Source organism: Symphalangus syndactylus, chromosome 17, assembly GCF_028878055.3.
Source record: "Symphalangus syndactylus isolate Jambi chromosome 17, NHGRI_mSymSyn1-v2.1_pri, whole genome shotgun sequence".
Lineage (NCBI taxonomy): Eukaryota > Metazoa > Chordata > Mammalia > Primates > Hylobatidae > Symphalangus > Symphalangus syndactylus.
In genome coordinates, this window is record NC_072439.2 from 34,261,140 (window position 1) to 34,285,945 (window position 24,806).

At 36.9% G+C, this 24,806-nt stretch overlaps 1 protein-coding gene and 1 pseudogene across 1 annotated transcript; one reads left to right on the forward strand and one right to left on the reverse strand.

Annotated features, from left to right (window-relative positions):
- Window positions 1–10,919: 10,919 nt before the first annotated feature.
- LOC129466615 (olfactory receptor 9K2) lies at window positions 10,920–17,249 on the reverse strand. The gene is made up of 3 exons (XM_055250396.2): window positions 17,139–17,249; window positions 16,749–16,831; window positions 10,920–13,849 (listed from the first exon to the last, which is right to left on the reverse strand). Exon 3 carries the CDS (start codon window positions 13,838–13,840, stop codon window positions 12,899–12,901), a length of 942 nt encoding a protein of 313 aa, XP_055106371.1. The 5' UTR covers window positions 13,841–13,849; window positions 16,749–16,831; window positions 17,139–17,249; the 3' UTR covers window positions 10,920–12,898.
- Window positions 17,250–19,693: 2,444 nt separating this feature from the next.
- LOC129466771 (heat shock factor protein 2-like) lies at window positions 19,694–20,910 on the forward strand (annotated as a pseudogene).
- Window positions 20,911–24,806: the final 3,896 nt, after the last annotated feature.

The following is a 24,806-nucleotide window of genomic DNA, read 5'->3' on the forward strand; positions in this document are numbered from 1 at the left end:
TAACAGGTTTTATCATTTTGGAGGTTTATGGAAGTCCTGACTACTGGAAATTTCTAGTACCTAAAGTAAGTTTGGTTGTGGAAATGGTTACGTCAAGTATTCTTAACATGAACGAGTTGAATGCTAGGCAATTCTGAGAAGTACATATTTGTTAGGAAAACATCTCTTCGGTGTCCATAATTTTTCATTATTTAAATTCCAAATCTACACATATCTGTTTCCTTTTATACATTTTACAACAGGATATTTTTTGAAATTGCTTTTTGGAACCTCTCCACACTATTCTAAATCAACGGCCTTTCATGATATGTGTAGCAATTATTCTTTAAACTTTTAACTTAGGGAGAAACTGCTTTAAGTACAAGCAATATAATATAACACAAATTTGGTAAAGAGATTTTTTTTCATTTTTTCCCCTGGGAATTCAGTACCATTCTGGAATCCCAGGTGATTGGAGTTTGAGAATATTCCGAAACATTACTTCTGGCCAAAGCATTGATTTCGTAATAGTCTACTAAGTAAACAGCAACAGCAGAGCTTTTCTAAGTGGCTTTGCAAAGCAGCCAGGGTTTGAAAGTGAGAGCAAAATTATGTAAGAGATCAGGCACTCCATGATGACTGGCAGCTCTTGGACTGGTGTGTGTGTGCATGTGCGCGTGTGTGTGTTTGTCTATACATGTAAGGTACTTTTTATGTATTTCAGAGGCAATCAAGAGACCACTGTGCTCACGCCTGTAATCTCAGCACCTTGGGAGGCCGAGGCGGGTGGATCACGAGGTCAGGAGATCGAGACCATCCTGGCTACCACGGTGAAACCCCGTCTCTACTAAAAAATACAAAAAATTAGCCGGGCGAGGTGGCGGGCCCCTGTAGTCCCAGCTACGTGGGAGGCTGAGGCAGGAGAATGGCGTGAACCCCGGGGGGCGGAGCCTGCAGTGAGCCGAGATCGCGCCACTGCACTCCAGCCTGGGTGAAAGAGCGAGACTCCGTCTCAAAAAAAAAAAAAAAAAAAAAGACCACTGTGGAGGAATGAGGTTTGCTATTACACAGGCAGTGCATGTGGAGACTTCAGTCATTCCACTGTTCTGAAGTTTCCCTCATCCAAGGCACAATACACTCCCAGGTGTAATTGCAAATACTTTGATCCACCAGGAGAGAGCATACATTCATGTTGTTCAGTCACAGGAAATAGTGTATTCGTTTAGCTTCCACTTGCAGTGATGCTTGGTGTATCCTTTCTAGTTGTAATTGTATTGATAAACACTCCACGTTGTGCTTTTCACTTTCCTGAAACTTAGGACCTGGGTGATAATTTGATTGAAATGATAATTTTGACAGAGCAATATAGTATGCATTCAATGTGGAAGAATGCAGAAATACTGGGAAAAAAAATTATCTAATTATTACCACAATTAGATAAACAGGAAAAGACCTGTGTAACACTGTCATATTTTTATCATAGGCCTAGCAAATATTTGTTTATGTGTATACACACACACACACACACACAATTATGTAATTTTTTCCCAAAAATAGTGAATATAAGGTAACTGAGAGAACCAATGACTGATGATATGGATATCAGTTTGATCATATCCTGGAATGTACAGTCAATATCTGGTTATCAAATTTCACTTTCTGTCCACTTGAAGTATTTCATTCTTGGCCATTTTTGGACATCTATAATAAGAATATTGAAGATTTCCCACGGGAAAACAGTATAATTAAATAATCATTAAAAACAACATCAAAGTATTTCTCAGGACTTGAAAGCCAAAACAATGTATTATATTTATGTCCACAGGTCTTAACTTCTCAATATTATTATTATTATTACATTTGAGACAGGGTCTCGCTCAGTTGCCCAGGCTGGAGTGCAGTGGTACGATCTCGGCTCACTGTAACCTCTGCCTCCCGGGTTCAAGCGATTATCCCACCTCAGCCTCCTGAGTAGCTGGGATTACAGCAGAACACCACCACGGCCTGGCTACATTTTGTATTTTTAGTAGAGACGGTGTTTCACCACATTCGACAGGGTGGTCTTGAACTTCCGACCTCAGGTGATCTGCCCCCCTCGGCCTCTGAAAGTGCTGGGGTTACAGGTATGAGCCACCGTGCCTGTCCTTCTCAATAATATTTTGATTAATTGATTTTACTTGAGAATACAAAGTCAGAGCATGTAGAACACTGGACTGTGGCTGGAAGTAGACTTAGGATTGCTAGAAATACGACGAACTCCTTTGCAGAAAAAAATCAGTATTTGAATATAGATGAATGTCTCAAAGTAATTTAAAACACACCTTTATAAAAGCTTACTAATATTAATAATTTTAATAACAACTGACTGTTATGTGTCTACTCAGTCTCAAGGCATGTACTAGGTTATTTTTAACAATACTTGAAATATCTAATCACCACAATGTATAAGCATTACCATAAAAAAATTGGTTCTTCTGTTATAGGGTAATATTAAAACATTAAAAGATGCAGTGTATTTTGAACAGGATTCCATAGATAAACCCTAAAAATCTCATTAATGTTGATTATAATGTGAGTGTTTCACATTGGAAAACACATAAAAGACTTTTCTAAGTTTTTCTAGCAAATGAAACTGTACAGTTAAAACAATTGCAGCAGTAAAAAACAAACAAAAGGAGCCTAGAAATATTGTTTATTGTGCAAAAAAGTATACATTTTTTAACACAATTCAGGCTTTTAATCCTAAAAGCAAGTGGTGTCACACTATCTTGTATAAAACCTAAAAATATTTATAATTCTTATGATTTTCTGATGAATGAATTCATAAAAAGTTGATTGCATCCTTCATTTTTCAGTCATAACACTAAACAAAATTGACAAATTATGTTCACTTTAAGTAGTGGTTCATGAAAAATTCTTCACTCATAATTCTGAAAAATAATCATATTTAAACACGTTGTATGTGAATACATTCTTGGGACTTGTACCTATATTCTTCCATCCACTGACTAATTTAAAATGTTAAAGTTTTATTCGTAAAAGCTATTCTAAAAATATTTTTAGCCACCTGAAAATAAATCAGTGATTTAAGGAAAAGTCCAGCTATCATAAAAGGAATAGATATGAAATTATTTATATTGTTCACCTGTAAAATGTCTGTCTGCATGATACACAGCTCCAGCCCTGGCATTTGGAAATTAAACTTCCGATCCTAAACCAGAGTTAGAAAAGAAAAGAGAAAAAAAATTGTGAAGATATAAATCCCTATCTTATATTCAAACCAATTCTTTATCATATATACATACACTTCATTCTCTTTTAATATCACAAATACAAGTACACCAAATACTTCTCTAGAGTAAACTTGTAGCATTTATTGACAGTGTCACCTCCTATATCCCTCTAACCTAACTGACCACTTCAAGATTTAATGCTGGGTGCTTTCCAGCTGCCAAATATCCGAAACACTGTACCTAAGGGCATTTCTAGAAGTCAGCTACAATCAGCAGCGGAGCTGTAACGTCCAGGTTAACACTCTCTAGTATCAGCCTTTGAGTAATGCTTCATGAAAACAGGTGCATATGTTCTTCAACTTCTAGACCTAGAGGACAATAAGATCTCAGACTGTGTTTTTAATTTCTTTTTTATTTTTAATTTTTGTACGTACATAGAAGGTGTATGGTACATGAAATGTTTTGATACAGGTAGGCAATGTGTAGTAATCCCATCATGGAGAATGTGGTATTCATCCCCTCAAGCATTCTTCCTTTATGTTACAAACAATCCATTTATACACTTTTAGTCATTGTTTTTTCTATTTTTATTATTGCACTTTAAGTTTTAGGGTACATGTGCACAATGTGCAGGTTTGTTACATATGTATCCATGTGCCATGTTGGTGTGCTGCACCCATTAACTCGTCATTTAGCATTAGGTGTATCTCCTAATGCTATCCCTCCCCTCTCCCCCCACGCCACAACAGTCCCCAGAGTCTGATGTTCCCCTTCCTGTGTCCATGAGTTCTCATTGTTCAATTCCCACCTATGAGTGAGAACCTGCCGTGTTTGGATTTTGTCCTTGTGATAGTTTACCGAGAATGATGATTTTCCAGTTTCATCCATGTCCCTAAAAGGACATGAACTCATCGTTTTTTATGGCTGCATAGTATTCCATGGTGTATATGTGCCACATTTTCTTAATCCAGTCTATCTTTGTTGGACATTTGGTTGGTTCCAAGTCTTTGCTATTGTGAATATTGCTGCAATAAACATACATGTTTATTGGATTTGTTGAACTTTTGTAGAGTTTTCACATCTCAATTTCCTTCAGTTCAGCTCTGGTTTTGGTTATTTATTGCTTCCTGTTAGCTTTGGGATTGGTTTGCTCCTGTTTTTTCTAATTTCTCCAAGTGTGATGTGAGGTTGTTAATTGAGAACTTTCTAACTTTTTAATGTAAGTATTTAGCACTATAAATTTCCCTTAATAGTGCTTTACCTGTATTCCAGAGATTCTGGTATGTTGTATCTTTGTTTTCATTAGTTTCAAAGAATTTCTTGATTTCTGCCTTAATTTAATTGTTTACTCAGAAGTCATTCAGGAGCAGCTTAATTTCCATGTTATTGTATAGTTTTGAGCAATTTTTTAAGTACTGATTTTTATTTTTATTATGCTGTGGTCTGAAAGTGGTTGGTATGATTTCAGTTTTTTTGGATTTTCTGAGGATTGTTTTATGGCCGGTTGGTCTACTTTAAAGTATGTGCCCTGTGCAGATGAGAAGAATGTATATTCTGTTATTTTGGGGTGGAGAGTTCTGTAGATGTCTCTTAGGCCCATTTGGTCAAATGTTGATTTTAGGTCCTGAATATCTTTGTTATTTTTCTGCCTCAATGATCTGTGTAATACTGTCAGTGGGGTTTTGAAGTCTCCCACTTTTATTATGTTGTTACCTAAGTCTCTTCATAGGTCTCTAAGAACTTAGCTTTATAAATCTGGGTGCTCTTGTATTTTGTACATATATATTTAGGATATTTAGGTCTTCTTGCTGACTTGAATCCTTTACTATTATGTAAGGCCCTTCTTTTTCCTTTTTTGATTGTTGTTGGTTTAAAATCTGTTTTGTCTGAAATTAGAATAGAATAGCATCCCGTTTTCTGTTTTGTTGTTGTTGTTGTTTCTGTTTTCCACTTGCCTGGTAGATTTTTCTCCATCCGTTTACTTTGGGCGTATACGTGTCATTGCATGTGAGATGCGTCTCCTGAAGACAGTATATAGTTGGGCCTTGCTTCTTCATCTAACATGCCACTCTGTGCCTTTTAATTGAGGCATTTAGCCCATTTACATTCAAGGTTAAGACTGATTGCATGGTTTCATCCGTTGTCATGTTTTTAGGTGGTTATTATGCAGACTTGATTGTGTAGTTAGTAGTTTCAGTGGTCTATGTACATAAGTGTGTTTTTATGGTGGCCAGTAATTGTATTTCATTTACATATTTAGCATTCTCTTAAATCTCTTGTAAGGCAGGTCTGGTGGTAACAAATTCCCTTAGGATTTGTTTGTCCGAAAAGGATCTTATTTCTCCTTCACTTAGGTAGCTTAGTTTGGCTGGATATGAAATTCTTAGTTGTAATTTCTTTCTTTAATAAAATTAGTAACTCAAGATGGATTAAAGACTTAAATGTAAAACCCAAAACAATAAAAAGCCATGGAAGACAACCTAGGCAATATTATTCTGGACGTAGGAATAGGCAAAGATTTTATGGCAAAGACACCAAAAGCAATTACAACAAAAACAAAAATTGACAAGTAGAATCTAATTAAACTAAAAAGCTTCTGCACAGAAAGAAACTGTCAACAGAGTGAAAAGACAACATACAAAATGGGAGAAAATTTTTGCAAAATATGCATCTGACAAAGGCCTTATAAGCAGCATCTATAGGAACTTAAACAAATTTACAAGAAAAAGACAACCTCATTAAAAAGTGGACAAAGAACATGAACAGACACTTTTCAAAAGAAGACATACATGCTGCCAATAATAGTATTTAAAAAAAAAACTCAACATCACTAATCATTAGAGAAATGCAAATCAAAACCACAATGAGATATCATCTCACACCAGTCAGAATGGCTACTTTTAAAAAGTAAAAAAATAACAGATGCTGATGAGGGTGTGGAGAAAAAGAACACTTATACACTGCTGGTGGGAGTATAAGTTAGTTCAACCAGTGTGAAAGACAGTGTGGTGATTCCTCGAAGTCCTAGAGGCAGAAATGTAATTTGACTCAACAATCCCATTACTGGGTATATACCCAAAGGAATATAAATCATTCTATTATAAAGACACACGCACATGTATGTTCACACTATTCACAACAGCAAAGACAGGAATCAACCTAAATGCCCATCAATGGTAGACCGCATAAAGAAAATGTGGTACATACACACCATGGAATACTATGCAGCCATGAAAAGAATAAAATAATATCTTTTTCAGGAACATGGATGGAGCTGGAGGTCATTATTATTAACAAACTAACGCAGGTACAGAAAACCAAATACTGCATGTTCTCACTTATAAGTGAGAACTAAATGATGAGAACACACGGACACATAGAGGGGAACAACACAGACTGGGGCTTATTGTAGGGTGAAGGGTGGGAGAAGAGAGAAGATTAGGAAAAATAATTTATAGGTACTAGGCTTAATACGTGGGTGATGAAATAATCTGTACAACAAACCTCCATGATGCATGTTTACCTGCACAACTTGCACATATACCCCTGAACTTAAAATAAAAGTTAAATAATAATTCTAAAAAGTTTAATATATGCTCTCAATTTTTTCTGGTTTGTAGGATTTCTGATGAAGAGTCTGCTGTTAGCCTGATGATATTCCCTTTGTAGGTGACCTGCATCTTTTCCCTATCTGCCTTTAACATTTTTCTGTCATTTCTACCTTAAAGAATCTGATGACTATGTATTGTGGGAATGATCTTCTTGTACAGCATCTCACAAGGGTTCTCTGCATTTCCTGGATTTGAATGTTCACCTCTTTGGTTAGATTGAAAAAATGTTTATGGCTGATGTCCTCAATACGTTTTCCAAGTTGCTTGATTTCCCTCTCTCTTTTTCAAGGATGCCAATGAGTCATAGATTTGGTCCCTTTACATAATCCCATATTTCTCCAAGATTTTGTTCATGCTTCTTTATTGTTTTTTCTTTATTCTTGCCTGACTGAGTTACTTTGGAGAACCAGTATTCAAGCTCAGAGATTCTTTCCCCAGTTTGGTCTATTCTGCTGATAACACTTTTGTGATTGTATTATGAAATTCCTGAAGTGGGTTTTTGAGCTCTATTAAATCAGTTTGGTTCTTTCTTAAAATGGCCATTTCATCTTTTATGTCCCTTATCTTTTTATTGTATTCCTTAGCTTCCTTGGATTGGGTTTTGGCTTTCTTCTGAATGTTGATGGTCTTCATTCTTATCTATATTCTGAATTCTATTTCTGCCATTTCAGTCATTTCAGACTGGTTAAGAGCCATTTCTGGGGAACTAATGCAGTCATTCGGAGGTAAGAACTCTACTCTGGCATTTTGAGCTTCCAGAGTTCCTGTGCTGTTTTTTTTTCTCTTCTGTGTGGGTGGACAGTCCTTCAATATTTGAAGCTGCTTTCCTTAGGATGTGTTTGGGTTTTTGTTTTCCTTTTATCTTATTTCATGCCCTTGGGAGTTTGATTGTAGTATGAGCTGGGCTCAGTTGACTAGCTTTGATTCTAATCTGCTCCTGGGTCTTGAAAGAGCCCCCTCCAGTTATTGTCTCCATGTCCATGTTTTTTTTTTTTTTTTTTTTTTCTGTTGGGTGATCTAGTCCATGGGGCTTCTTCATGCAGGGGCTTCAGTTAGCAGACAGGCCACATCTTTGCCAGGTCAGCCCTAATCCACTGTCCAAGTCCTTCCCAGGGAAACACAGGGTTGTGCGTGCCCACAGAGTTTACGCAGAAGCAAGACCACTGGGCTGGAAGCTCTAGCAAGCATAGCCCATCTGGCTATCAGGAGTGGGTGCCTGCCCTGCCATCTGGGTGTTTCCAAGGCAACAGGAGGCTGCACCCTTTGGCAAATTCAAGCAGAAGTGTAACTGCTGGGCTAGAAGCTGTAGCAGACATATCTTGCCTGGCAGGGGTGTGTGGAGTCTAGCAGGCATTGCCAGCAGCAGGTGTCACCCACCCTACCATCTGGGTGCTTCCCAAGACAACAGGGGGCTGCACCCTCTAGCTGAGTTCACATAGAAGCAGGACTGGTGGGCTGGAAGATTTAGCTTGTATTGCCTGTCTGGCTACCAGCAGAAGGGGTGGGGGTGGGGGGTCACGTGTCCGGCTGTCTCCGTGTTTCCCAGGACAGTGGGAGGCTGAACTTGCTGGCTGAGTTCAGGTAGAAGAGGGATCACTGGGCTGGAAACTCTAGCAAGTGCTGCCCACCTGGCTACCAGTGGCAGAGGTGAGTTGGGTCACCCACGATGCCATCCAGGTGGTTCCCAGGGCAGCAGGAAGCTGTACCCACCAGCTGTGTTCACACAGAAGTGGAATTGCTAGGCTTGAAGTTCTAGCAGGCATTGCCTGCAGGCATAGCTACCAGTAGCAGGGGCAGGGGCAATGGGTTTACATAAGGTATCTTGTAATTATAACTATCTATTTTTAACTGATAACCACTTAATTTCAATCATATACAAATACTCTACACTTTTAATACTTCCCTCCCACACACACACTTTATGCTATGGATGTCATGACTTACATTTTTTTAATATTGCATATCCATTAACATATTTTTATACTTTTGTCTTTTAACTTTTATACCAGAATAAAAGTTATTTGTGCATCGCCATTAGAGTATCAAAGTGTTATGTGTTTTCTACATATTTACCTTTATCAGCAAGCTTTATACTTTCATATGCTTTCATGCTGCTGTTTAATGTACTTTCATTTCAATTTGAAGGACTTTAGTATTTTTTAAAGGCAGATGTGGTGGTGATGAACTCTCTCACTTTTGTTAGTCTGAAAAAGTTTTTAATTCTTCATTTTTGAAAGATATTTTGCCAGATATGGTATTCTTAATGGACATTTTTTTCTTCTAGTACTTTGAATTGTATCATCTTATTTTCTTCTAGTCTGCAAGGTTTTTCCTGAGAAATATACTGACAGTTTTATGAAGATTTCCTGGTAAGTGATTAGTTGCTTTTCTTTTGCTGCTCTCAAGATTCTCTTTGTCTTCAACTTTTGAAAATGTAATTATAATGTTTATCTGTGTGGATTTCTTTGGGATCATCCTATTTGGAATCCATTGGGATTCTTGTATATAGATGTTCATTTCCCTCCCCAGAATTGGGCAGTATTCCACCACTATTTCTTTAAATAAGCTTTTTGCCTCTTCTCTTTTTTCCTTCTAGAACCTTAATAATTTATATATTATTTCACTTGATGATGTGTTTTAGGTTTTCTTTACTGTTTATTATTGTTTGTTGCTGTTACTCTTACTGAACAATTTCACATGGCCTTTCTTTGAGTTGCTGATTTTCTTCTGCTCTGTGAAGTCCGCTGTAAAACTCTAGTAAATTTTAGTTCAAGTATTGTATTCTTCAGCTCTAAAGTTTTTGTTTGCTTCTTTTTATATTTTATATCTTTTTGTCGATATTCTCATTTTGTTCATGCATAGTTTTCTTTAGTCATGGAGCATCTTTGTGATAGCTATTTTGAATTCTTTTTATGTCTCCAATTCTTTAGATTATATATCTCCAGATCTTTAGAACTGTCACTGAAGATTTATTTTGTTCCTATTTTGAGCCTTGTTTTTCTGTTTATCTTTTTCTTCATGTGTCTCATATGTCTCATATGTGTCACGTGTCTCATAAGTTTACATTGGAACCCACCCATTTGAATAAACAGCCACCTCTACCAGCCTTTACAGACTGGCTTTTTATAAAAGACCCTCCCCAATCAGCCCTTCTAGAAATTCCAGCGATATGTGAAACCTTTTGGGGGAAGATGTGACTTCTCTGAGCCTGTTCATGCAATTTCTCAGAGCTGATTACTAGATGCTTTTTCAGGAGTTCATATCTTGCCTCTTTGGTGTCATTGCACAGTACTGCTAGTTCTCTAGTACTGTCTTTCCTTGGTTTCAGTGGTCACCAGGTATCCAAAGTATGCTGCTCCTCATCAGCATCCTGAGCCAGGCAAAACTGATCCCATTCCTTCAAGCAGCCTTCCAAAAAGCCTATAACCAGATGTACATTCTGCCACTCTCCTTGCCTCTGAAGTAGAAGGCTCAAGTTGTGTGGCTTTTTCTGATTCTGCCTAGCCATGCTAGCTACAGCAAACCACCTCCACTCCCACCCCATATACACACTCTCCTTTGTTCTCAGAAGCCCCCAGGCATTAAAACTATACTAGTTCCATCAGTGCTCTTAGAGGAGAATGATAGAAATTAGTCCCTCCTGCAGCCCTCTGAAAAGCTAGAATATTGGATTCTGGCTTGGATTCTGCACTGTTGTCTTTGTTCCCAAGGGAGAAGTCATGAGGCAGGGTGCTGTCCTAGTGCAGAGCTGTGCCAGCTTGGTAGAGTAGCTGATGTGGGCAAAATGAAATTTCTCTTCTTGCCCATTTCATTGTTGCTTTCCTTGGCTTTGTGGTTGCCTGGGGGTACTGCAACTTCTTAAGTGCATTCTAGAATTCTCATAAAAGTATTTTGGTTCATTGTCAAATTAATGTTTCTGTGAGGGAATCAGGGCTAGAAATTCCTATACTGCTACCTTGCTGATATCACCTACAGAGTCGTGTTCTTAATTTTAAAATCCAAATATTCATTGCTGGTATGTAAAAAAGAAATTGGCATTTGTATATTAACCTTATATTCAGCAACTTTGCTTTAACCACTTATTAGTTTCAGAAGGGTTTATTATTTTTAATTTTCTACATAGATATGTTATCTGCAAACAAGGAAAGTTTTCTCTTCTTTTCCAATTTATAGACCTATTTGTATGAATTTGCTGGAGATCCCATAACAAAACACCACACACTGGGTTCTTAAACAACAGAAATTAATTTTCTTAGTGATGGAGGCTGGAAGTCCAAGATCAAGGTGTCAGCAGAGTTGGTTTTCTCTGAGCGCTCTTTCCTTAGCTTGCAGATGGTTGCCCTCTTGTTGATTCTTCACATGGCTGATGTTCTGTGCACATGCACCCCTGGTGTCCCTCTGTGTGCCCTAATCTCCTCTTTCTATAGGGACACAAATGATACTGAATTAGGATTTATCCTATAGCCTTATTTTAACTCAATTACATCTTTGAAGACCCTATCACTAATTAAAGTCACATTCTGAAGTACTAGGGTTTAGGGCTTCAACACATGAATTTTGAGGGAATACCATTCAACCTATTACACTTTTATTTCCTTTTCTTATCTTGTTGCATTGGCTAGCACTTCCATTAAAATATTGAAAAGGTGTGGTGAGAGAAGGCATCCTTGCATTTTTCCTCATAATAGCAGGAAAGCTTCTAGTTTCTTGTCATTTAAAATGTTCACTGTAGGTTTTTTATACATGTTCATCAAGGCAAGAAAGTTCTCCCTTTATTTCAGGTTTTCTGAGAGCTCCTATACTTTTTATCTGTTTGTACCAGGACCACACACACACACACAATTTCAAAAATGGGGTAACATACCATCTTTTGTACATTCTCTTCATACTAGTCAGTTAATATATTTTGGGTCTTTTACCTGCAGTTTAAAAAATCTGCCTTTGTTCATTAATATCGACATACCATTGAGCCCACATCAATATTATAAACTACTGTAGCAGGTTTCCTGACTTCAGTCTAATCCCCCTTTGATCAATGTTCCATGTAGCCCAACAAGGGTTTCTCTGATTACCAACCACCTTCTTTCAGGCACCCCACTTTGTGATCTCTGTGAGTACCTTTGGCAAAATGTCTGGATTTTGGTTTCATGCCCAAGGATTTGACTATCTCACTAACTTTTAAACTTTCAAAAGAATGAGGTTATTTATCCCTGAGCCCACTGTAAGGCCAGAACATATTATACAGATACTCAATAAGATTAATCAAATACATACCTATATTAAGAGGCATAGATAAGTAAATTTTGGATCATAATCTGTTTTGATGACTTCCCTGATTCTATACCTTTATTAACTATTCCTTATCAATTATTAACACAAGACAAAATCATGAAGATCAAAATTGAGGGCATGATTGATCAAAATGTTTGAAGATCTGTATTTCCTATTTTAGTTCTTTGCACTGGGATCCAGCAACTAGCAGTACCTTAGAGCACTCCACAACAATGAAGTATAAAATTTTCCAAATTAATGTATATAGTAAAGATTACTTATAGTTTGTTTCTTATTATTAGTACTTCCTATCTAGTGCACACAAGGTGAAAACTTAATACTCATTGAGCATGCTAATGAAACTAGCTATAAAATTAAAGACATATTTTATTTAAAAATAATCTGGGTACCTTTGTCAACTACCCATGATTGTGTATAGGAGGGATGGGCAATCCCAAAGACAAACACCAGATAAAATCTTGCTGAAGCACTATAACAAAATACAAAATATTGTTCTACATTATGCCACAAGAATCAATAGATATAAATACTGTGAAATAAAATGTTGAAGACCAGTGAGAGGGTTTATCGTAAAAATACTTCTCTAATATTCAGGGTATCTCCAATATCCAAGATTTTCAGAATTAATGATGTCTTGGGAGGTAAAAAGTAAAATATGGAAAGAGCACATCACATGAAACAATCTACTAAGAGTATTTTTATGACATTCAGGAGAGTAACTTTTATTAATGACCACAGGTGTATTAAATAGCCACAATACAATTGGTGAAAGAGAAATAATAATCAAAGAATAATATTTTTCTTCTCTAGAAATTTTTTTAGAGCCTCTTGGACATCTTTGTTCCTCAGAGAGTAAATCAAAGGATTCAACATGGGAGTGACTAGGGAGTAACACAAGGATGCCACTTTACTCAGCTCAGGAAATCTGTCAGGAGTGAGATACATAAAAAAGACAGCACCATACAGCACACTCACAACTCCCAGGTGAGAGCTGCAGGTGGAGAAGGCCTTCTTACGTCCCTCAGTAGAATGTATCTTTAAAACTCTGGACACAATATATATGTAAGATACTATAATGACTATGATAGTAGGCAAGATAATAATACATGATAAAGAAAAAGATATCATTCTATGGATAAAGAGGTCAGAACAAGATAGTCTCTGAAGTGGGCGAGAATCACAGTAAAAGTGGTCAACAGCCCGAGAAGCACAAAAAGATAAAGTAAATGTCATGCTAGTCTGAATAACTGAGCTAATGCAGCCACAAAAATAGGAACCAGCCACCAACTGAGTACAGAGACGTGTGGACATTTGAACAGAGTAGAGCAGAGGGTTGCAGATGGCAATAAAGCGGTCATAAGCCATGGCCGCCAGGAGAAATCCCTCAGTCACAATGAAGAGGGCAAAGAGAAAGAGCTGGGCCACACAGCCTGCAAAGGAGATAGACTTGTTTTCAGACCAGAAGTTGATCATAGCCTTGGGTGCAATAACAGATGAATAGAAAAGATCAATGAAGGAGAGATTGCCTAGGAAAAAATACATTGGTGTGTTCAGTCGAGGATCAGTAATAATAATGGTCATCATCCCAACATTCCCTAGAAGGATCATGGCATAAACAAACAAAAATAGCAGGAAGAGGAGAATGTGGAGCTCTGGGCGTACCCTGAAGCCTGCAAGAATGAAGTCAGTCATTTCTGAGTGATTGCTTGTTCCCCTGTCACCCATGGTAGAAACCTGTTGAGAGGCACAGGGCAAAATATACAAATGAACTCTTGGTTTGGATCCTAGCATTACAAATAATCTCATGGTATTAGGATTTACAAAGCTATTTTTAAATTAATGTTATTATTAATTTTAGCCTCATAAGTATACCGTGACTTAAAGGCAATCAATTGCTGTTGAAACCAAAGATTAGTTGTATTTCTTAATTCTTTAAGTGTTAGAGTTAGGTTTTTTGCCTTTCACCCAAATGCCTTTCACATTTCCAAGTATCACTTCTCTATACATTTCCCACTCATGATTCACACAATAACTTCAACATCATGAAGCAGCGACTGGAAGAGAGCACAATTAATTTAATAAATGACTTTGGGAAGCACATTAGGTAGTTTGGGTTGGGAGATATTTGGGGTTTTAGTAGTCAAGTTTAGGAAAACAGGGACTTAATTTGGAGTACCAACAAATATGAAGGAAGTGACTGAGTTAAAAAAAAAAAAAACTACTTGAGAAGTGCAATTACCTTTCACAAGTCATGGAAACTGGATTCTGATGGAAGTTATGTACCCACTAAGATAAAAGGTGTGCACAACCAAGCACAAAATTATTACATATTCAAGAATTTCTGTCCCAGATGGGCCATCAAAGCACTTTCATAAAGAAAACTTCCTTTCATTTCTTGATCCCAAGACTTGGAGATCTTTGTTTTAACTTTTAAGTTCAGGAATGCAAGTGCAGGTTTGTCACATAGGTAAATTTGTGTCATGGGGTTTTGCTGTACAGATCATTTAATCACCAGGGTATTAAGCCTAGTACCCATTAGTTATTTTTCCTGATCCTCTCCCTCCTCCCACCTTCCACCCTGCAAGAGCCTCCAGTGTGTGTTTTTCCCCTCCATGTGTCCATGTGACTTGCAGTTCTTTAAAAAGAGATCTACAGTAGAACTCTTCCACAGATAAAAGAGTTACTTTAGAAATTAATACTGCAAAGGATACATATGGGGGCATTGCTGATTACACTTTTATTTGCCCTGAATACAACTTTTGTAGCCATTATTAACTCATTACTGCTCAAATAGATTTTTTAACTTCATATGTTAACAATACAAGCCACTCTTTCTCTGTCCTAAGGGCTCTATGTGCACGATTCTGTCTAGGCAACGATGATAACAAATATGTATATGGCACTTTTTATGTGCCAGACACTTTTCTAAATGCTTTCATAGTGGCTCATTTAATCCATATAATAATAACTTTAGGTGGTTATTATTATATCCCCAAGTTTACAGATGAGTACATTGAGATACAGAGAAATGAAGTCTGCTGAAATTCACTTACTGCAGTCAGAATCAAGATTTGAAGCCAGGAAAACAGGCTCCAGAATCCATGCTTTTAATCGTCATTAATGATTAATCACTGGACTATATCAACTTTAAATAAAGGACCCTTCCTGTTCCCCTACCTTACTTCTGCTTGTACTTTAGAGTGTAGTTAAAATTTCCTATTTCCAAATAAAATCTCTAATTCTTCAACCTGGGTCAAAACATCTCATCCAAAGACAATTTGAAGAGAGCAACTGTCGCCATATTTTAATATTGAGATTACATATTAATTATTCTTCACTTGACAATAACTTACTTAAGACAAAATTCAATTTGTTCTCCATATATTGTCAGCATAACGTTATGTGTCTGGTAAATGGCAGGTAATCAATACATATTTATTACAGATAAAAGTTGAATGATAATGATCACACAGAAACAGAGAAAGACATAAAAACTATCTATCTAATACTGCAGTGGTTAGTATGGGTTTTAGGTTTAAATAAATCTAGGCTCCAGTTCTGCTTCTCTCACTTTCTAAATAGGACCTTGGACAAGTTACTTATGCTCTCAATCTATGCTACTGTATTCTCATATATAAAGTGGAAATAAGAGTCCTCAAAGTTTTCTTGGGAATAGAAAATGACATATGTATATAAATCACTTAGCACCATTTATGGTAAACTAAGTAATTAGTAAATGTTAGCCATTATTTTTATTATACTTTTCAGTGCTCAGTCCCATATTCATACCAAATAGTGCTTATTAGGTTGAAAATTAATAACATATATGGTCGTTTTTGGACAAAACATTCTCAGTTGAGGGGAAGAATCAATCTGTTAAAAGTTTAGAGAGATGAAGAACTCTTGGAGAAATGGAATATTTTGCCTGAGAAAAACGATTATTAAGAGAAAAGTTGCATAAGATGTTATCATTATTTAAGACTGTATTACATGTTGAAAATAAAATATTCACCTGTTTTATCAAAAATTAAATATGTAAATAATTAAAAAGTAGTAAGAGCTTATATTAGATTGCACTTAGGGTCTGAAAAGGTGTGAGATATTTAAGAAGTGAAAGAAAGCTGACTGAAGTAAGCATGAAAAATCATTTTTTGAAAAATAATATATATCATTTATCTTCGTTTCACTCTCATCTAGAGGCAAAACACAGATTATTTTAATTTCTAAGATTTATTTCTACCAAACTCATTTCAACATTATAATTTATTATTAAATAGTAATTATTCCTCACTTGACAATAATATCCTTAACATCAACTCAGCTTGTTTGCTGCGTATTGTCAACATAATGTTCTGAATCTAGTGAATGACAATAATTCAATACATATTTATTAGATAGAAAAAAGCTGAATGATAATGAGTATGCAGAATCAGAGAAGAATGTAAAAAAACAAATTTATTAAAATAAATTTATATCATAAATGTTATAAACATTGTGACATTATAAATGTTAATAAATGCATTGCTGATGACATTTTTTACCTGGAAAAGGGAGGTCTTCCCGCAGAAGCCAACAAGTAGTCAGTTTGTGACTTATTTTTCAAAAACTTACATGTTTTAAAAGTTACTTTTACCTTGTATTGCTTAGTAACTTGTCAGATTCTGTTAAAAATCAATCAGCAGAGTTCCAACGTTTTCCTCGTTTATTGTTTTAATTCTAGAAAGGATAAACATAAAGTTAATTAATGACTGCCATAAGTACTGAAAAATAATTACTTTGAAATAAAATGAATCATTCCCCACAAATCCACATTTATTATTACAGTTTTAGATTCTTCCCATAGATAAATGTGGCTTATGTGCCTCATTGCTCTATTTTAAAAACAGTCCTTTTTTCAGTAGTTGATTTCCTGAAAAATTTTATAGTCCTTTTTAGAAGAGAGTCAAGGTGAATTTTTCAAATCATGTTCTGCCAAAACTGAAGTGACTCCAGGAACAATAGTCTATAGTTAAGCAAAGTGAACCTGAGGAATAAATCCACAGGATATTATCTATCCTGAATTCTCAGAAGCTTGTATGCTTTCAAGGCAAGAGGATAGATTGTCATGGATATGCAAGTAGAAGTCTTGAGCTCTTTGGCATCTCTGAATACTGCCAAAATATCAACAGCAGTTATCCATGAGGGCTTTGGTTTTGCTATAACTTTTTCATATAATTACAGTATTGAGATTTCCTTTATCTTCTGGGAGACAGTACCTCTGGGAGAGAAGAACACAAGTCAATTAATTAATGACTTCTAGGATCTAGAAGCAAGATCCATGAAGATCTCAGAGATTCTAGATTTTTTAAAAAGCCTAAGAGTACTTAAAGTACATATAAAACATTCTTTAGAAAAAATCACAAGGATCTTTTAATTTTAATTTCTTCACTGAAAAAGCAGCATTTTCAATTTATCATTATAGCACAGTTTTTGATAAGCAAGTAGAAATAGATATGAAAGGAAATGTTGTGGTTCATAATGCCATTTGTAGGAAAATTTTGAGTCCTAGTCATAAAGTTAATTTCATATTTACTTTCAGAATTCTATTCACCCAAATCTCTCCTTGATGACTTTTTAACTATATTTTCTCAATAGTAATTGAGAAGATAGAATAGCATGACCATGATATGGGCAAAATCCAACAAATGCCCTCTAATCCATCAAGTAAAGGCCACGTGATTAACTGGATCTAAAGTTGTGTTTATATTGTAATTTTAATTGCTTTAAAGTTGTTTATTCAGGTGTCATGTATTAAGTTAGTAACTTCTCATCAGTCCCTGTATATAGTTCAAAATAATTTAAAGAACTGTCGGTTCCTTCCAGTGAGTGTTAAAGTTCTTAAAGATGGTGTGTCCGGAGTTTGTTCCTTCAGATGTTCAGATGAGTCCGGAGTTTCTTCCTTCTGGTGGGTTTGTGGTCTCACTGACTTCAGAAGTGAGTTACAGCTCTTAAACCCTCTTAAAGGTGGCGTGTCTGGAGTTGTTTGTTCCTCCCAGTGGGTTCCTGGTCTCGCTGGCTTCAGGAATGAAGCTGCAGACCTTTGCGGTGAGTGCTACAGCTAATAAAGGTGGTGCATCTGGAGTTGTTCGTTCCTCCCGGTGGGTTCGTGGTCTCACTGACTTGGAACCAACCCAAATGTCCATCAATGATAGACTGGATTAAGAAAATGTGGCACATATACACCATGGAATACTATGCAGCCATAAAAAAGGATGAGTTCATGTCCTTTGTTGGGACATGGATGAAACTGTAAACCATCATTCTCAGTAAACTATTGCAAGGACAGAAAACCAAACACCGCACGTTCTCACTCATAAGTGGGAATTGAACAACGACAACACTTGGACACAGGGTGGGGAACATCACACATCAGGGCCTGTCATGAGGTGGGGGGGAGGGGGGAGGGATAGCATTAGGAGATATACCTAATGTAAATGACGAGTTAATGAGTGCAGCACACCAACATGGCACATGTATACATATGTAACAAACCTGCACATTGTGCACATGTACCCTAGAACTTGAAGTCTAATAATAATTAAAAAACAAAAAAAAAAGGAAAAGAAACAAAACAAAACAAAAAAAAAGGAGTGAAGCTGCAGACCTTTGCAATGAGTGTTACAGCTCATAAAGGCAGCACCTCTGGAGTTGTTCTTCCTCTTGGTGGGTTTGTAGTCTCACTTGCTTCAGGAGTGAAGCTGCAGGCCTTGGTGGTGAATTTTACAGCTCATAAAAGCAGTACAGACCCAAAGAGTGAGCAGCAGCAAGATTTGCTGCTAAGCTAAAAAACAAAGGTTCCACAGGGTGGAAGGGGACCCTAGCGGGTTGCTTTAATCACCTTATTTGGCCCCACCCACGTGCTGCTGATTGGTCCATTTTACAGAGCGCTGATTGGTCCATTTTTCAGAGTGCTGATTGGTCTGTTTTTACAGAGTGCTGATTGGTGGGTTTACAAACCTTCAGCTAGACACAGAGTGCTGATTGGTCTGTTTTTACAGAGTGCTGATTGGTGGGTTTACAAACCTTCAGCTAGACACAGAGTGCTGATTGGTGCATTTTTACAGAGTGCTGATTGGTGCGTTTACAAACCTTTACCTAGACACAGAGCGCTGATTGGTGTGTTTATAATCCTTTAGCTAGACAGAAAAGTTCTCCAAGTCCCCACCAGACCCAGAAGCCCAGCCGGCTTCACCTCTCAGTTGGTTCAGCAAAATGAATGTGTTCAGTAAGGAGACTGAATTTAGAGCTCATTTTATCAATTGTTGTGTTCCCCTAGTAAAATTATCCCTCTGTTAAGCAGTAAGAATATTCATTCAGCAGGGACAAATGTCATGCAGGCATCCAGCAAAAAACAGTTGAGAATGAGTTGCTGGTTTTACAGTGGTGGCTGACATTCCCATTTTGACCCCTTGTACTTGGACCTGTAATTGTTTCATATATTTGTCACTAATGAAGAGCACAGATTATATCCTGGATGACAGTTACTCACCTTTCTAAAGTAATGACATCCAGTTGGTCTAACAACTGAATCTTTAATAAATGATTCCAGTTGCTGCCGCCAACGCTACCACCGCGTTTGGATGTAGAATTTGGAATCCCTGCACCCCTGTTAACAAGGAAGCAGAGTTTGAACTGCCAGCTTTCCTCAGCAAGCTGTGGACGCTTGTGGAGGAAACCCACACTAATGAATTCATCACCTGGAACCAGAATGGCCAAAGTTTTCTGGTCTTGGATGAGCAACGATTTGCAAAAGAAATTCTTACCAAATATTTCAAGCACAATAATATGGCAAGCTTTGTGAGGCAACTGAATATGTGTAATTTCTGTAAAGTAGTACATATCGACTCTGAAATTGTAAAGCAGGAAAGAGATGGTCCTGTGGAATTTCAGCATCCTTACTTCAAACAAGGACAGGATGACTTGCTGGAGAACATTAAAAGGAAGGTTTCATCTTCAAAACCAGAAGAAAATAAAAATTCTTCAGGAAGAATTTTTAAAAAATTATAGGTAGTGCTCAGAAGATTCCAATAAAACAGGAAACTATTGAGTACAGGCTTTCTGAATTAAAAAGTGAGAATGAGTCCCTTTAGAAGGAGGTGTCAGAATTACGAGCAAAGCATGCATAACAGGAACAAGTTATTCAAAAGATTGTCCAGTTTACTGTTGCATTGGTTCAAAATAACCAACTTGTGAGTTTAAAACTTAAAAGGCCTCTACTTTAAACACTAATGGAGCCCAGAAGAAGAATCTGTTTCAGCACATAATCAAAGAACCAACTGATAATCACCATCATAAAGTTCCACATAGTAGGACTGAAGGTTTAAAGCCAAGGGAGATGATTTCAGATGACATCATTATTTACAATGTTACTGATGATAATGCGAATGAAGAAAATATCCCGGTTATTCCAGAAACTGGGATATTATATCATATGCATATATCTTATATATATATATATCTCCAGGATGTTATATCTGATCCCTCCAATTGTAGCCAGTACCCTGATATTGTCATTGTTGAAGAAGACAATGAAGATGAGTATGCACCTGCCATTCAGAGTGGAGAGCAGAGTGAACCAGCCAGAGAATCCCTAAGTGAGAATCCCTAATCTCATGAGTGAGAACATGCTGTGTTTGGTTTTCTGTTCTTGTGTGTGTTTGCTGACGATGATGGTTTCCAGCTTCATCCATGTCCCTGCAAAGGACGTGAACTCATCCTTTTTTATGGCTGCATAGTATTCCATGGTGTATATGTGCCGTATTTTCTTTATCCAGTCTATCATGAATGGGCATTTGGGTTGTTCCAAGTCCTTGCTATTGTGAATAGTGTGGCAATAAACATACATGTGCATGAGTTCTTATAGTTGAATAATTTATAATCTTTTGAGTATATACCCAGTAATGGGATTGCTGGGTCAAATGGTATTTCTGGTTCTAGATCCTTGAGGAATCACCACACTGTCTTCCACAATGGTTGAATTAATTTATACTTCCACCAACAGTGTAAAAGCATTCCTATTTCACCACATCCTCTCCAGCATCTGTTGTTTCCTGACTTTTTAATGATCACCATTCTAACTGGCGTGAGATGGTATTTCATTGTGGTTTTGATTTGCATTTCTCTAATGACCAGTGATGATGAGCTTTTTTTCATATGTTTGTTGGCCACATAAATGTCTTCTTTTGAGAAGTGTCTGTTCATATCCTTCACCCACTTTTTGATGGTGTTGTTTTTTTCTTGTACATTTGTTTAAGTTATGTGTAGATTCTGGTTATTAGCCCTTTGTTAAAACTTAAAAAAGCCCTTTGTCAGATGGATAGATTGCAGAAATTTTCTCCCATTCTGTAGGTTGTCTGTTCACTCTGATGATAGTTTCTTTTGCTGTGCAGAAGCTTTTTAGTTTAATTAGATCCCATTTGTCAATTTTGGCTTTTGTTGCCATTGCTTTTGGTGTTTTAGTCATGAAGTCTTTGCCCATGCCTATGTCCTGAATGGTATTGCCTAGGTTTTATTCTAGGTTTTTTTGTGGTTTTAGGTCTGACATTTAAGTCTTTAATCTATCTTGAGTTAATATTTGTGCAAGATGTAAGAAAGGGGTCCAGTTTCAGTTTTCTGCATGTGGCTAGCTAGTTTTCCCAACACCATTTATTAAATAGGGAATCCTTCCCCATTGCTTGTTTTTGTCAGAGTTGTCAAACATCAGATGGCTGGACATGTGTGGTGTTATTTCTGAGGGCTCTGTTCTATTCCCTTGGTCTATATATCTGTTTTGGTACAACTACCATGCTGTTACATTTACTGTAGCCTTGTAGTATGGTTTGAAGTCAGGTAGCATGATGACTTCAGCTTTGTTCCTTTTGCTTAGGATTATCTTGGCTATACGGGCTCTTTTTTGGTTCCACATGAAATTTAAAGTAGTTTTTTCTAATTCTGTGAAGAAAGTCAATGGTAGCTTGATGGGGATAGCATTGAATCTATTAATTACTTTGGGCAGTATGGCTATTTTCACGATACTGATTCTTCCTATCCATGAGCATGGAATGTTTTTCCATTTGTTTGTGTCTTCTCTTATTTCCTTGAGCAGTAGTTTGTAGTTCTCCTTGAGGAGATCTTTGACATCCCTTGTAAGTTGTATGCCTAGATATTTTATTCTCTTTGTAGCAATTGTGGATGGGAGTTCACTCATGATTTGGCTTTCTGCTTGTCCATTATTAGTGTAGAGGAATGCTTGTGATTTTTGCACATTGATTCTATATCCTGAGACTTTGCTGAAGTTGCTTACCAGCTTAAGGAGATACTGGGCTGAGACAATGGGGTTTTCTAAATATACACTCATGTCATCTGCAAACAGAGACAATTTGACTTCCTCTTTTCCTATTTGAATACCCTTTATTTCTTTCTCTTGCCTGATTGCCCTGGCCAGAATTTCCAATACTATGTTGAATAGGAGTGGTGAGAGAGGGCATCCTTGTGTTGTGCTGGTTTTCAAAGGGAATGCTTCCAGCTTTTGCCTATTCAGTATGATATTGGCTGTGGGTTTGTCATAAATAGCTCTTACTATTTTGAGATACATTCCATCACTACCTAGTTTATTGAGAGTTTTTAGCATTAAGCACTGTTGAATTTTGTTGAAGACCTTTTCTGCATCAACTGAGATAATCATGTGGTTTTTGTCATTGGTTCTGTTTATGTGATTGCTTACATTTATTGATTTGCATATGTTGAACCAGCCTTGCATCCCAGGGATGAAGCCAACTTGATCGTGGCGGATAAGCTTTTTGATGTACTGCTGGATACTGTTTGCCAGTATTTTATTTAGGATTTTTGCACCGATGTTCATCAGGGATATCAGCCTGAAATTTCTTTTTTTGTTGTGTCTCTGCCAGGTTTTGGTATTGAGATGATGCTGGCTTCATAAATCAGTTAGAGAGGAGTCCCTCTTTTTCTATTGTTTGGAATAGTTTCAGAAGGAATGGTACCAGCTCCTCTTTGTACCTCTGAAAGAATTTAGCTGTGAATCCGCCTGGTCCTGGGCTTATTTTTCTTGGTAGGCTATTAATTACTGCCTTAATTTCAGAACTTGTTATTGGTCTATTCAGGGATTTGACTTCTTCCTGGTTTAGTCTTGGGAGGGTGTATGTGTCCAGGAATTTGTCCATTTCTTCTAGATTTTCTAGTTGATTTGCGTGCAGGTATTTATAGTATTCTCTGATGGTAGTTTGTCTCTTTTCTGTGGGATTGGTGGTGATATCCCCTTTATCACTTTTTATTGTGTCTACTTGATTCTTCTCTCTTTTCTTCTTTATTAGTCTTGCTAGTGGCCTGTTTTGTTAATCTTTTCAAAAAACCATCTGCTGGATTCATTGATTTTTTGAAGGGTTTTTCATGTCTCTATCTCCTTCAGTTCTGCTCCAATCTTAGTTATTTTTTGTCTTCTGCTAGCTTTTGAATTTGTTTGCTCTTGCTTCTCTAGTTCTTTTAATTGTGATGTTAGGGCTTCAATTTTAGATCTTTCCTGCTTTCTCCTGTGGGCATTTAGTGCTATAAATTTCCCTCTGAACACTGCTTTAGCTGTGTCCCAGAGATTCTGGTACATTGTGTCTTTGTTCTCATTGGTTTTAAATAACTTATTTATTTCTGCCTTAATTTCATTATTTACCCAGTAGTCACTCAGGAACAGGTTGTTCAGTTTCCATGTAGTTTTTTGGTTTTGAGTGAGTTTCTTAACCCTGAGTTTTAATTTGATTGCACTGTAGTCTGAGAGAGTTTGTTATAATTTCCATTCTTTTACATTTGTTGAGGAGTGTTTTACTTGCAATTGTGTGGTCAATTTTAGAATAAGTGCAATGTGGTATTGAGAAGAATGTATATTCTGTTGATTTTGGTTGGAGGGTTCTGTAGATGTCTATTAAGTTGGCTTGGTCCAGAGCTGAGTTCAAGTCCTAAATATCCTTGTTAATTTTCTGTCTTGTTGATCTGTCTAATATTGACAGTGGGGTGTTAAAGTCTCCCACTATTTTTGTGTGGGAGTCTAAGCCTTTTTGTAGGTCTCTAAGAACTTGCTTTATGAATCTGGTTGCTCCTGTATTGGGTGCATATATATGTGGTATAGTTAGCTCTTCTTGTTGCATTGATCCCTTTACCATTATGTAATGCCTTTGTCTTTTTTTATCTTTGTTGGCTTAAAGTCTGTTTTATCAGAGACTAGGATTGCAACCCCTGCTTTGGTTTTTTTTTTTTTTTTTTTTTTTTTGCTTTCCATTTGCTTAGGAAATCTTCCGCCATCCCTTTATGTTGAGCCTATGTGTGTCTTTGCACATATGGGTCTCCTGAATACAGCACACCAATGGGTCTTGACTCTTTGTCCAATTTGCCAGTCTCTGTCTTTTAATTGGGGCATTTAGCCCATTTACATTTAAGGTTAATATTATTATGTGTGAATTTGATTCTGTCATTATGAAGCTAACTGGTTATTTTGCTTGTTAGTTGATGCAGTTTCTTCATAGTGTTGATGGTCTTTATAATTTGGTATGTTTTTGCAGTGGCTGGTACTGGTTTTTCCTTTACATATTTAGTGCTTTCTTCAGGAGCTCTTGTAAGGCATGCCTGGCGGTACACAATCTTTCAGCATTTGCTTGTCTGTTAAGGATTT

Bases quoted from the DNA above. Each gene is read 5' to 3' on its own strand.
- LOC129466615 (XM_055250396.2), bottom strand. From the start codon at position 13,840: ATGGGTGACAGGGGAACAAGCAATCACTCAGAAATGACTGACTTCATT.